We start from the raw sequence: 14,823 nt of genomic DNA, 5'->3' as shown, positions 1-14,823 counted from the left end.
TTACAATTTTACAACGATACACTGGAACCTTTTTCTATGCTATGTATAGGGGTGCATAAACTTCAAATGCTCATGAATACAAGAAAGGCATTAAAAGGAGGTACTGTGAATAAATTAAGCTAGCGCATTTAAGGGAAGTCAATTAGCACCTGGAAATTTGAAATGGGGCTAAGGTGGTTTTTAGCAGTTTCATGGGAGTTTTAAAGGAGGGGGTTTCATGAGATTTTAAGGGCATTTTATGCGGGCTCCGGGGCTATTAAATAGGGCTTTTAGGCAGTTTCAGGAAATATTAGGTGCATTCAAGTGGTTTTCCACGGAAATTTCAGGGGTGTTTCAAAGATTTCAGAGGCCTTTCATGTGATTTTCAGGGGGCGTCAGGGGGTTTCAGCGAATTCGGAGGGTTTCAAGCGTATTAAAGGGACGTTTACTGCCGTGAATCGCAAGTCAGTCCCATATGTAAAAAGTAGGCATTGAGAAAATAGCCTCTGAACTTTTCAAATTCGATGTCTATGTGAAACTCTAAAAAATCACCAATAATTGAAAACTTCTGCGATCATCATGAAACTTTCACATTTGTTTCAAACGTGAAAACGTACTAGTAAAAAATATAAAACTGGCTAAAATAGTGTTAGGTTTTGTACTGGAGGGTGCACAAGTTCGTAATGGGACTGACTTGCGATTACATTTTATTATGGGACAATCTGACTTGGTGTTGTTTTTCAATTTTACTGAACAAACTATATAATTTTTTGCACGACACTTAAAAGTTCATCCGATGAAAGCTCGAAAACAGCCATTTACTCATTTTTGGCCAAAATGCAGATGGGACTGACTTGCGACTTACGGCAGTTTAAAGAGGTGTAAGATTGTTTCATGTACTTTCAGGGGGATCCAGGGAGTTTTATAGGCGTTTGAAAGGATCTAATGGAATTTTCAGAGAATTTCAATGTTCGTGAGGATTTCCGGAGTTTCAAGGGTCTTTCAAAAAGTTTTAGTAGCCTTTCTGGGAGCCCTAGAGCCGTACCCTAACATCCCCTGCGACCCCGTGAAATACATCTAAGCACCCTATTTAAGGACTGTGAATTGCCCCTTAAACCACCCCCAGAAACCTTTAAAAGATCCCTGAAAACCTTTGGAGTGCACTAAAGCGGCTCTAAAACCCTCATTAAATCTTCTGAAATCACCAAAAACGACCCTGAAAACCCCGGGATTGCTGCTTTAAAATCCCCTGAAATGTCGCAGTAACCTCTTATAAACGCTTCTGAAGCCCATCTGTAACTACTTGAAACGCCCATGAAATGCTTTGAAACGCCTCTGAAATCCAACTTAAGCGTTGGATGTGAAGTCCCCTAAACCCACTCTGAAACCTGCTGAATTGCCTTGAAACGCGTTAAATCGCCTCTGAAACAACTCTAAAGCACTTCTGAGAGCCTTTGAAGCCTATAAATCTCCTGGAATCCCTCGAAACAGCTTGAAATGTTTTGAAACGCCTCAGAAACCCTCTGAAACGCTTTGAAAACGCTTCCGAACCCCATCATCCCCCAAACTTACTTGATAGCCTGTTAAACTCCTGAAAGCACTCTAAAATCTCCTGAAGTGCCTTAAAATGCCTTTGAACCCGCCTTGAAATGCCGTTGAAATTCAATTGAGAGCCTATGCAGCCCTCTACAATCCCTAAAACACCCTGATACGACTTGAATTCTTCTAAAAGATCATCGCATTGAAGCGCTTTGAAACGACTCTAAAACTCCCCCTTAAACTATTGTGAATCTCATCTTCTCATCTGAAAGCCTGCCGAGCACCCCAAATCCTCCTTCTGAAGCCTCTTGGATCATCATTAAACGCTTTGAAGCGTATCTAAAACACTCCTGAAACTTCCATGAAACTCACATGTGAACCATGTAAGAATTGACTAGCTCAGGGCTCCAACCTCAGAGTCGCCACCTACTTGCTGCGAGAGGACCCGAATCGTACCAAGAAACTGAGGAACAGGGGCAGACCAACACAAGACATCCAAGGACCTCTTCCTGTTAAAAAGAATGGCACAAACACAATGCAAATTTAGCTTATACATTTATTTCTTAAGACTTAAATTCGTTTAAGGGGGGAAGTAATCGTTGCGGCCGTTCTGTTCTTGGTGGGTCCCATGGCGACGCATTCTGGCAGGAGAGAGAGGGTGGTTGTGGTGGCAAGGGGTGAGGCTGGCAGCCAGGCTTCTCGACGCGGTCACAGACTGTTGAAAACGGAGGTGGTATATCGGGATCTTTTAGGGTTTGGCTTGGGCTCGACGTTCCCGGGCTCGATCACGGTGCAGAGGCTTATCGGATATTGGGTTCAAGCTGGCTAGACCCTCACCTCAAAGGGTACGGCCAGTGCTGCACGTGGCGTCTGGGTTGGCTATGGCGTGACGCTCAAGCACCACCAGCCCGGAACTCGCCGAATCGTAGGTCCTCGCGTCCGATCTGGTCCAGCCCATGCAGATGTTGTTGGGGTGGATTGGTTGGCGCAGAATGGTCTACCCGACGTTTCACTTGCTCGCTCACGGCGACGTGACGCATCGGATGTTGGGTTTAGCAAGCTAAACCCTCACCTCCATGACTTTGATCACTTCTGTCCGTGGCGTGTAGAGGTTCAATGACGAGACGCACGACAACCACCAGCAAGGGACTCGCCGGGAATCAGAATGACGATCGCTTTCCTGCTCTGCCGATTCACAGCCGGTCTTAGGAAATCCAAGGATTAGTTTCCGTGCCACTACTGGTCCAGGGGGTCGCAATGACTTGATTTTGTCCGCCCACGTGCACAACGAGGATTATCCAGAGCCCTTCGAGCTGTAACCGATAGGAACGGCCTGGTCCAGCCTTCTTGTCCGGTCTTGGTAACCAGGGTGTCGCTGATGATACCACGCGCTCGGAGAAGGTCTTCTAAACACAGTTTCTGTTGACCACGGGGAGGCTTGACGAAGGTGTAATTAATGGAGCCTCCCCCTATCCGGCATCAATGAGACCCCCTTCTACAACTGCCTCAGGGTCGGCATATGCGTGTGACCAGTCACGACCAAGAAAACACTTGAGTACCGAATTGCAAACACACTTTCCCACTTTATTTACTACTTTGTGCACACAGGTACCTTCGCGGTCGCGGTCGCGGTCGCTGGCTTACGATGCCGCGAAGCTCCGGGCAAATCCCAGTGACACTGGGATACGCGGCACTTTCTGTTAGGTCTCCGTTCTACGTATGCAGTCTCGGATTGTCGTGATCGAGAACTGGGCCTGGCTGGGAGTCGGTAGGACCACGCATGGGTTTTCGGGCCTGCTACACGTATTCCAAGGACTACACCAAGAAAACCAAGGGGTCCTGCGGGCGGTTTGGAAACGAGTTGGTGGCGCATTACTGATGGGGACGATTGGGACACTGGTCTGGGGAGTTCTTATCTGGATTTCTCCTATATTCTGCTCCTTCTACTACCTCTCACTCAAAACTTATTATATTACTCCTTCCGACTTAACTTCTTCAAACTTTCGTTAATTTTGGGATAACTTCTTGAAACTCGTCTATACTCTTTGAGCTTTGGCTTGCTAATGATTTAGAGCAATGGCGCTTTACCATCCAGACTCCCCGACCGAGGGTTTCCCGCTTTCGCGAAATTCGCCCCATCATGGCTCCTTATACGTCACCCCTCATGGCCACCTTATCCTTGCCTGCGAAGCCTAGTGGTGAATAGCGGAACTATGTGGTGTGGCTGCTTGTTGTCCGGTGGGCGGTGGGTAGTATTGTGTGATGCTCAGCGGTTGGTCAAACATCTTCTTGGTATTTACTTTTAAACATATGCAACGAAACACTACACCGCGAAAATCTCACAAATCTCGGACAGACTGACACACCACTGGTTACAAAACCATTACTGTTTTTTTTTTTGTCTGGAGCAACTTCGGTGTATCGGGTGGAATCTTCCGATTCTCACGTGAGCGGAATGGTGCCAGTACTACGAACACTTCCACTACGACTGTTCCGTCTCACACACAGTCGGGGTTTTCTCTTCTACCGTCATTCGAAAATGCATCTGCTCGATTTGAAGGTTCCTACTATTCTTCCTGCTTTTCTCTGCTTGTCCTCACATCACCCCTCATCCTCTCTATCTCTTCCTATTCCATCCCTCTCTCTTCCTTTGCTTCTTCCGGGGAATCAGGGATGACAACCGTTTCGAGTAAAAATTGACGTAACGTCGTGGGTTTGTTTTTATAGTGTTGATTTTATAACAGTTTTTTTATACACTGAGAAATCCTAGGTATCTATTTTAATTTTAATTTAATTATTGGCTGTCCTCGCAAAAAAAAACCTCTGTTTCTCAAGATAAGAAGAAGACCCAGTCAACACACGATCGCATATGATGTTGCATAGGATGCAAAAGTGGAGGCGATATACGCACACTTTACACGCAGTCAAATGGAAGCAGGTATGCATATGGCCTCCACTTTAGCATCCTATTCAACATCATATAAGACTTTGTGTTGGCTGGGGAACTATCCACCTATTCCTATCCCTACAAAATCTTGAACACCATGTCTTGAACAACCCACTGGTTCCCAAGCCTTTGGTAACAACCAGTGAAGCCCTTGCTCTCGAACTTTCTGAAACATTTTACTACGCCCTGGAACGCCTTGAAACGCCTCTGAAAGCGCCATGAAACTCCGTGGAATCTTCTCAAACGCTCTGAAACGACGCTTTGAAACGCTTCCGAAACCTCCTTGAATCTCCAGTTATTTAAGCTCTCCTTAGAGCCTTAAAACCGCCTGAAAGCCTTCGCTAACTTCGGTAACAATTGGAATAGCCTGAAATGCTTTGAAGCGACTTTGACTTGAAACGCATTGAAACACCTCTTAACCTCCCCCTCCCCGGAAATCTTATGAAGCTCACCAGAAAGTCTATGAGGCTCCCTGAACCTCTCTGAAAACATATGAAACGTACTGAAACGCCTTAACCCTTTTTGTGCATGACCCTATTTTTGACCCAAACTGTACATTCCCAACGTACGTTCCCAACGTAATGCATTATGAAGGTTCAAACGTCTTGAAACGTCTCTGAATCCCCCTGAAACTCACATGAAGCGTATCTAAAAGCATAGGAAACCCCAAATATCCTCTGAAATGTTCTGGTACACCCTAGGGTACACCCTTAAAACTTCATTGAAAACCCTCTAAAACCCCGCACTCGCCCTTCTTAAACTTTGCAAACTTGAAATTCATTTAGTTAATAAACTGCATCCATTTAGGAGAATTTTATTTTAGTATTACCAGTGCAATTGAGAGGACGTCGACAACTAGGTAGATGACAAACGTTTCGAAGAGTTTTCACAAATAACAAAAATAGTGGTTTACCAAATTAAGTTACTATGCCGACGCTTGTTGTGACACACTGCGCAATGTTTGATAAGAGACGACGTTTTCCATATCTACCATATCCATATTCATTCTAGTAGACAGTTTCATGTCAAATTCTAAAAACAAAGTAGCATAAAACTAGCTCACAAAGAAATGAGCATTCATACACTATTGATGTCTCTGTAATTCGCTGGAGGAGGTGCACGACGTTAGAAATTAATACGATGGGCATAATGGCCGTCTGGCATAAGGGATGCTCAGCAGAATGATTGATAAATTACGCCATTCAGTTCAAATGTCTATTATGATTAACATCTTTTATGCCCAATGGGGTAATACTCGGCCACAAGCTAGGCCCACAAGTGACCTTATTCTTGTCATCGCTTCTGTCTAGAACGAAAAACAAAAATGTGTCTTCTTTACTGAAAAGCAACGCTTCTTTTGTGAAAAGCAACGCACACGTGAGAATTCATTTTCCGGTTAGCACCACTGACTTTGTATTAAGTTACTTGTCAATGTTTCGAGAATATTATCAATATCCAAATACATATACACTATACGATTTTTACTGGCTCTCGCATTCTAGGGGATCAAAACGGATAGTTTTGATCGGCCTGTTTCAGCACTTTGTATTTGCCCTTTTAAAATGTTTAAACAACATCTTGGTGAACAGTGCAGTGCTCGGTGTAGTGCAAGTCGTTCAAAATAGTTAGTAACCCCCTTTCTACCAATGATTTCTAAATGTTTAAAGTTCGAGATGCACAAAACGGCAAGAAACAAAAACGGAGAACGGTAGACAGTTCCACCCTTGAAAAAGGCCAAATACAAAGTACCGAAACGTCGGGCGCAGAACAAAGCTATCCGTTTCGATCCCCTAGCTTGCGAGAGTCAGTAAAAATCGTAAAAATAGGGCTGATCAAAAACTTCATTTAAAAAGTTTGTTTTTTTTTTATTTTTTGTCAAATTGTTAATAAATTGAATTTAGTGTGAAATCTTAAAATAGTTATGAATGTTGCAAAATACCAAAACATTATGAAGTGGCGGTACGCATAATTACGCTGCACCCTGTCTTTCGAAAATATAACATAATACGGCTTACTTGTGCGTGATTTCCCAGGGAAGCCGATATCACTCCTTTCTTTCGTTGTTCTTTGGGAAGCATGACCAATGCATATCGCGCCCCTCGTTCTTTGAAGCTTCCGGTGAACTGTAGGAACTCCTTCTTCAGATATATATCCATATCGACCATCTCGGACAAATGGGATTTCTGCCAAGAAATAATGAAGAACATTTAGTGGGAAACTTCTCGAGTATAATTTATCAAAATCGACTGCTCAACTCACCGGACAAGGCGTGTACTCGATTCCGTTTTTGATTTTAAAGGCCGCCGAAGTAACATCCTGGAAGGTAATTATCTGTGGAATATCAGCGTTGCAGAATGGATCCGTAAACTCATCTAGCTGCTCAGCGGCGGCTTTTGTTTCGGCTCCCGTAACAGCTTTTTTATCTCCGGCGGAAAAGTTGTGCTTATCATCTAATATCGCGGTGGCGGACGACGATTGCCCTGCCACCTGGTCCGAGCTGCTCATGTAGCGGCAGACAATCTGGGCTGGAATTAAAGAGAAAAGTTGAAGACAGTTCGTTCTCGTTCTCGGCAGACGCAATGTTACAAATGAGATTTTCTTTTTTATGGCCCGGAGCTGCGGGGAAAACTTTGCCCACTTGAGCCGGGCGCCCATGAATGAATTATTTTTGAAGATGTGGCTATGTTCCACTTATTCTCCAGTTTGCTGTTTATGAAGCAGTTAAAACATTTTTATGCAGTCAGTGATAGATGTAGCTTTCCGGCTGTGCAGAATATCCAACAATTTGCGAACAGCAGCAGAGCAACAACTTTATCCTTGAGGGTACGGATTGCGCATACTGTATCTAGTCGAGGAGATGAAGGCGTATCATCTGCAGATATTTTATGTATAAATATGCAAAAGCTAGTTGAAGATTTGAACGAGAATCAGCGCCTCAATTTAGAAGATTTGAATGATTTGATAAAGAGAAACTCGAAATATGTATAAAGCAAAAATCTTTTTCACGCTACATATTCATCATTACGTCGCAAATTCTTCGGGAAAAATATCAAGTAGGAATAATTGTATCTTTTTTATATTTTATTGCCACATGTTATTTTTCAGTATCTTACAGATTAAAGTTAATGATATTAAACTGTTACCTATCAAGTTTCCAGTTGTTATCAGTTAAAAAAAAAACAGGAAAATTGTTCGTCTAATTTTACGTTTAAGAAGATGTGCATCTCTTTCTTCTCCTTGGCGTAACGTGCCCACCGGAACAAAGCCTGTTTCTCAGCACTGTCACCCTCAGCATAGTCATGCTTAATACCCATGCCTTGACAGCTTTGATTATATGGTCCTCATGATGTAAGGTACACCGAGGCATGTTGAAACGGAGTGGCTAACAGCGGGTTAGCATGATGTTACCGAAATATAATCCATTTGAATGCAATATCAAATAGTTTTAAAATCAAACAACATTTCGGTAAAGGGGGAGGGGGGCAGTGGGGCAAATGCAAATGAAACGCTGAAAAAATGTTATTTAAATATTGTTTTGTGCGCAACTACCTTATTTGTATGATCTATTTAAATCTGTTTTAAATGGCTGATAATGATACAACGAATAGTTGACAATCCGATGATAGAAAATTTACAGTTTATAATGTTCCAGTTTGGGGTCTCCAGATAGCCTAGTGGTTATGGCTATGGATCGCCAATCCGGAGACGACGGGTTCGATTCCCGTTTCGGTCGGGAAAAGATTCTCGACTCCTTGGGCATAGTGTATTATTGTACTTGCCACACAATGTACAAATTCATGCAATGGCAGACAAAGAAAGCCCTTCAATTAATAACTATGGAAGTGCTTTAAGAACACTAAGTTGAAGAGAGCAGGCCAAGTTCCAATGCGAACGTCGAGCCATAAAGAAGAAGAAGAAGAAGAAGAAGAAGAAGAAGAAGAAGAAGAAAAGGAAGAAGAAGAAGTATGTTCCAGAAAGGTATTAAGGTACACCGGGGCAAGTTGAAACGGGTGGGGCAACATGAAACAGCGAGTCAACATGATGTTATCCATTGATGGTAAACAGTTTGAATATTTCAACTTGCCCCGGTGTACCTTACATTGAAAATAACTAATAAAATCTACTAGTTGTTTATTAATGGACAGTTTTAACATATTTAATGCATTCTAACATGCATGACTCTAATAATTCCTATACATAATGGGTTGATATTCAGCATTCTAGTAGCATGTATTGCCCATCGTATCCTTCCAGCTTTGGCAACCACAGAGCATAGCGAGCACGTGACTCACCCTCTGCCGCCACACCGGTATCATGTACAGCGCCAAGTGTCTGCAAGTGTTCTTTGAACATGGTTTATGTTTCATTTTTATAAAGGATTACCTTATTACTGTTCTGTACATCTCATTCTCATCTTTCTCAGCTTCTTCCGGGGCGTACAGTAGAAACGATTTTTACTGATGATGCGCTATCGTATTTCACAGCTCACGTAATTTACATCTGTGATTATATGAGCCCGAGTCCTTTATGCAGTTCTATTCTCGAGATACACAAGTTAAAAATGATCAACTTTGCCGAAGACGAAATTCTTCTATGTGAATTGGTTGCTGAGCTACAGAAGTTTTTTTTAGGACTGCTGAACTACAGAAATTGTGATTTTTAGGACTCACTGGTGCCACCTAGCGGATAAACTTAGAACTAACTTGTTCACTACCAGATAGCTCTTGATATCTTGATCAACTTTGCCTAAGACGAAATTTTTCTATGTAGTCTGATTCACGAGATGCAAAAGTTAAGATTTTTTAGGCCACCTATCAGATAAACCTAGAACCAACTTGTTCACTATCAACTTTGTCGACAACGAAATTGTTCTAAGAAGTCTTGTTGTTGAGAAATAGAAGTTAAGAATTTCTATGACTCGCTAGCGCTTCCTAGCAGATAAACTTGAAACTAACTTGTTCACTATCATATCAGATTGCTCTTGATGCCCTGATCAACTTTGTCTAAGACGAAATTCTTCTATGTGAACTGGTTGCTGAGCTACAGAAGTTTTTTTTAGGACACACTAGTGCCACTAGTGCCACCTAGCGGATAAACCCAACTTGTTCACTATCAGATAGCTCTTGATGTCCTGATCAACTGTGTCGAAGACGAAATTCTTGTATGGACGAATTTCGCGCAAACTCGACCAGCGGTTGGCAACATCTTCTCAGAATCGAATGAAACTTGGTGGGCATGAAGACTAGGTTTTGTATAAGCAACTTTGCATATTTAGCTTTTCGAAAATTTTCTAGAGTAACATTTGAAGAGGACCTAACTTTTTTTCGAAGATTTTTTTAAAATCGATGTTACTCAAAAATGACAAGACCTACAAAAAGTGTTGTATGGGGGACTTTTGGGAAATTGTCCAAGCTTTCATGAAAAAATAAAGAAAATATATAAAACAAAAATTGCAATTGCAATGCTATTCATAAAAAGTAAATATGAAAAAACAATATTCCTTGAAAGAACAGCCTAGGTATGAGTAGAAGAATGATAAATTATAGATTGATATATTGTCATTTGAAACTCCAATCATTACAGCAACTTATTAAACCGCAAACAGTCAATTAATTGGACAAGGAGAAATCTGTGGGTATTACATACGCAAATAGAACGAAATTGTAAACCTATACAATACAGTATGATTCGTGGGAACTATATATATCAATCCAACAGGGAATGTTCACTAACACAAGTAGTCAACGAATATTTCTGCAGTATAATCAGGAAGTACAGCTATTGCCTAAAAGAGGACGAAATTCTGATTAAAATATAAGTGCCCATAGAGAGTCAATAATTATTTCAGTAACAAAACTTTGAAGAACACCCTATCAATTTAAGAAGGAAAACATCTTGTACAAAAAATTAAACGAAATTGCTATTAAATACTACATTAACGCATCCTGAAAGAACAGCCTATGAACAAAAGAAGGAAAAAATTCCTATAAAAATGTTAGTAGCTGATATTCATATAATTGCACTATAATGTTTCTCTCAATGAGCAACAACAAAGACTCATGAAGGACCTCTGGGCGACAACTTCTTCGAAGGCACAAATATGTTGAAAGTCAAAACTTTAAGTAATGTCCAACAATTTCAGTGGATACATAAATAATTATTGACATTTCATTATTTACTCAAACAATAACTAAGGGTCGATTATTTCACCTCGGCTTAACCAGTAAGCCAGGCTTACCCATATAGTTAAACCTGGTTAAACGCTTAAGCCAGGATGAAGAAATCGAGTCTGAAACTAAAACCGATTATACCAACCTTTCTTCTGAACGAAAACAGAATTTCACCAAAAATCACCTTAAAGGCTACACAATATATTCGTTTAATTCCACCAGAACGAGCCAAGCGGTTGCCACAATTGCACTCATTAAAACGTTACACTTTCCTTACTCGAATATACTAATTCGATTAATTCAGACTCCTCTAGCAGGAAGACTGGCTTGCCGGCACGTAGTGTGCAGCAATCTCTCCCTTTACGTTTCTGTTGAACAAAGCCCGGTCTACCGTATCGTGTACGGCGATAACACCATTAATTGACTGACTTGTTTGAGAAGAGTAGTATGCATTGCGCCCACAAGCTGTAATCCACTGACTGCCTTCATCAGAATCGGCTGCTGCAGGCGCCGACGAGAATGCTGCCCTTTTGGGTGATCGACATGCTTTGTACATTCTAATCATCACCTTATCTCTCTGTGAGGCTTTGTTGGTAAACAATTACAGTGGAGGCTGTCGGGAACGGCCAGCAAGTGATGTTGTTACAAATCTCAATTTCACGCCTGAGATGACTGGGGCGACAGCGTCCGATGATAGGTACGGTTTTGTTCAATCGTGTTTGCGGAAGTCGCCGTGGACACTGTGAAATCAGGTTCAAAGTACGAATCGTTTGAGAAGCATTTGCAGTAAATCAAAAGATGGTTTTCAATGTAAAATAGTGGTAATTACGTTATCGCAATTTAGATTATTTGTTTGGAACTCACGTGTGTAATCTTTCAGCTTAACAAGAAGTTCGATTTGAATAATATGTCTAAATTTTCTATTGTCAACGTGCATTTTTATCATACAAGTCGTCCTTGTAATCTACAGGTCGTACTCGATTATTTGGAGTCGCGTTCTGGAGCTTCCCAAACATATGTATGTGGGAATTTTGACATTTTGTCAAGCCAATTTTGATATCAGTCAAAATTTCATATTTGAACAGCATTCCGTTTGTCAGACATAGGGAAGTGGACCTTGGGAATTCTATTCATTTTATCATAGGGTATTGGTTCCCTTATTAAGCATGTGGCTATCATTTTCATCCTACGAAAAAACAAGGGATTGGAGCGCTGTTTGTTTTGTTTCTTATTTATCTATTTTTTGTTAGAAGTGGGCACCCATGAAAACACAAATAACGGAATCAATCGGTGCCGTAATCGCTTGTTTTCGAATAGGATGAATATGGGAGCGTGAGATTACTGATGGCTCACATACCCTATAACCTCTACAAACTCATGACAAATTTTTATTAGAAGTTCCAAGATTCCAATAATATTTTGCTAAGATGTTGTAGATAAATATCATCAAATAATAAAATTCCCAAAATTTGCCAAAATACCTGCCTTGGGCTGAAATACGTCCACTACCCTATATTTGGGAGGTGTTACACCTACAGTAAGGTCCACTTCCGGAAGCAACTCTCGCAACGGCAAACTCCAGCTCTCCAGTTCAGTAGCTTTCTCCGGTCGTTCGGATTCACCAGACTTCCCACAGGTTCGCTGTCCGTCGTCCACCGACGCTCCACTTTTCATCGCAACTGTCACTCTACACTCTCATTCGTTACTGCTCAATTCGCAACATCTACACACTCAATGTAAACATAGAGAGTGCATGCCAGTACAAACCCTACACCCCCATCTTTCTCTAAAAAAATGTTATGAACCTGACATCTAAACAATCTCTCTTTATGTAACACTAAAACTACAGACTCCCTTGAATTCAGAAAATTCAACCCATGCTCTGAAATGCAATACCAGCGTTATTATCACTCAGCACCCATCATTAACGCTATGTAACTCAATACTTGAAAACAACAATCCACAATGCCCCCGCTGGACTTTGGCCTGCCCAGTCGCAATATTCCATAAGCAATCTAACATCAAGGACCTTCCCCACTTGCTATTGGACGAACTTGCACATTGTGGAAAACTCATTGATATATCACATCCAGGAAGTCTCGAATACCTTACGATCGAGACGGGAATCCAACTCAGCTTCTCTGGGTTAGAAATTGCAAGCCTTATCCATTAGACCAGTGTTGCTCAAACTACGGCCCGCGGCTTAGACACTAAATCTCAATTTAGCCCGAGGTATGCTTCAGCCCAAGCACCACTGCATTGGACTAACTGGAGATCCAACATCTGTCAAACACGAAAACACATCCGCGAAACCAGAAACAATTATACATAACCATCCCCTCCTTAATTATCATACCCCGTCACACAAATTATCAGAACAATCCACAAAACAAGACTCAGTGTTCAGGAGCTACCATCAACCTTCTTGCATCTTTTCATGCTCCCCAACATCAACGTGATGTGACGTGGCTTAACTATTTTCGAATAACATCCCCTTGGCTTTTCAAACCTTTTCCAATTCTAATTCCAACCTTTTATCAATGAACAACAGTCAATAGCTTTATCAATAGTTTCACATAATGTTTACTTTTCCATGACAAGGAAATAATTAAGAGAAGCTACTCTATTTGTCAAAGTTCAATAGAATTCTATAAGCCGTACTGCACGAATGCGTCAAGCAAGTGAATGAGTGAATATAAATAATGTATTTATATGAGAGAAACTAGATAAAGTAAGACAAAATGCCTAAATTCATAGGGCAATGCCTGCTTTAACACTCCAAATGTTTTAACTCTTCAACCAGCTGACTTTTTCCATTGGTTCAGAGGTTTCCGGGTCGATGTGGGTTCCCACACTTAAGGCAAAACTGGAAGAATTCCCTCATTTTTTTGGTTTTTGATTTTTAGTTAAATAACGAAGCAATATTTTCAAAATCGGTTTTCGTACACATGTCAGGTATGGATCAAGGTATCTTCTGAATTTTTTTGTGGTGGAAAAAGTTTTCCATTTTTGCAGAAACCATTTTTTTGTGAAATTTTATTCAAATATGGTTTCTGCAAAAACGAAAAACATTTTCCACCACGAAAAAAAATCAGGAGATACCTTGATCTATACTCTACATGTGTACGAAAACCTATTTTGAAAATATGGCTTCGTTATTTTATAAAAAAAACAAAAACCAAAAAGTGAGGAAATGGTTCCAGTTTCGCCTTAACAAATCAAAACAAAAACATACCTTAAGGATTTCTTTACCTCTCAAAAATTTCAGTTTTAATGGCATAACACATCTTGGCCATCCACAATGAACCCAAGCCTTGAAGTCACTATTTTCTCTTCTTAGTCCCATTTTTTGTCTGTGCCTTATACTCATTTGGTTTGATAGGAGCCACGTGTGTCACTCTCCGAACTTATGCTTCATTCGAACTACACACTGCTTTTCATAATATTGCTGACCCCTTCAATGAATGGTGTAAGATTTATTAATCTTAGACGTCAACTCCTTTCAACACTAGATACTTTATTTTTCAACCAACTTCTCAAGTGCGCAATTTAATAACGCACAAAGTCCAACCAAATTTTCTCATTCCAATCCCAACCATCCGCGTACAGATAGCTAGCCAATCTTCAACAACCAAGTTTCAGCAACCCTTGGTATAATCAACAATCCATTCTTGAATCCAGCATCCGGGTCAGTTAACAAAACATATCTCGCTTTTCCTTCCAATCCATGCATAAACCATCAAACATCACACGTTCGCTTGGTGTAATTGTGACAACTGTTGCATCAAATCCATAGAACTACGAAAACCCTGTTCTCCTCTTCCAAGCCAGAATCAATGGATCAATGAAGCGAACTTTTCTAGTGTTCACCGCATGTAAACAAAGGCGCCAGCGTATGTGGGCATTAACATTGTGGCAGCAGTGGAGTTACGTCAAACACACAAGGCTACAGTGGCACTTTCTGATCCATTATATACACGTATTGGGTATACACGTATTACCCATTAGAAATACTTTCAAACTATGGAATACAATGATTCACGCCCGCACGTCTCTCGCAAGAACTATCAGGCGATAATACGATTTACTTCTAGTGCTCTCAAAGTCTCAAGTGCAACTTGGGATCTCTAAGTCAGACCAATCTTCCTAGAGGCATCCTCAAACCATGGAAACACTACACTGCCTTCA

General features: G+C 41.1%; 1 protein-coding gene across 2 annotated transcripts in view; it reads right to left on the bottom strand.

Annotated features, from left to right (window-relative positions):
- LOC109426656 (L-threonine ammonia-lyase) overlaps positions 1-11,108 on the bottom strand; it is a 43,793-nt gene extending 32,685 nt beyond the window's left edge. The window contains exons 1-3 of one of the 2 annotated variants that reach the window (XM_029863133.2): positions 10,781-11,108; positions 6,725-6,990; positions 6,481-6,648 (exon numbers count right to left, since the gene is read on the bottom strand). In XM_029863133.2, the coding sequence (XP_029718993.1) occupies positions 6,481-6,648; positions 6,725-6,970 (414 nt within the window). In that variant the 5' untranslated portion in view covers positions 6,971-6,990; positions 10,781-11,108. The remainder of the gene's footprint in view (positions 1-6,480; positions 6,649-6,724; positions 6,991-10,780) is intronic. The other variant, XM_062857079.1, reaches the window with a different exon arrangement.
- Positions 11,109-14,823: the final 3,715 nt, after the last annotated feature.

This window comes from Aedes albopictus, chromosome 3, assembly GCF_035046485.1.
Source record: "Aedes albopictus strain Foshan chromosome 3, AalbF5, whole genome shotgun sequence".
NCBI lineage: Eukaryota > Metazoa > Arthropoda > Insecta > Diptera > Culicidae > Aedes > Aedes albopictus.
Note: the sequence above shows the minus strand (reverse complement) of the source record. Positions and strands in the feature narration are given on the sequence as shown.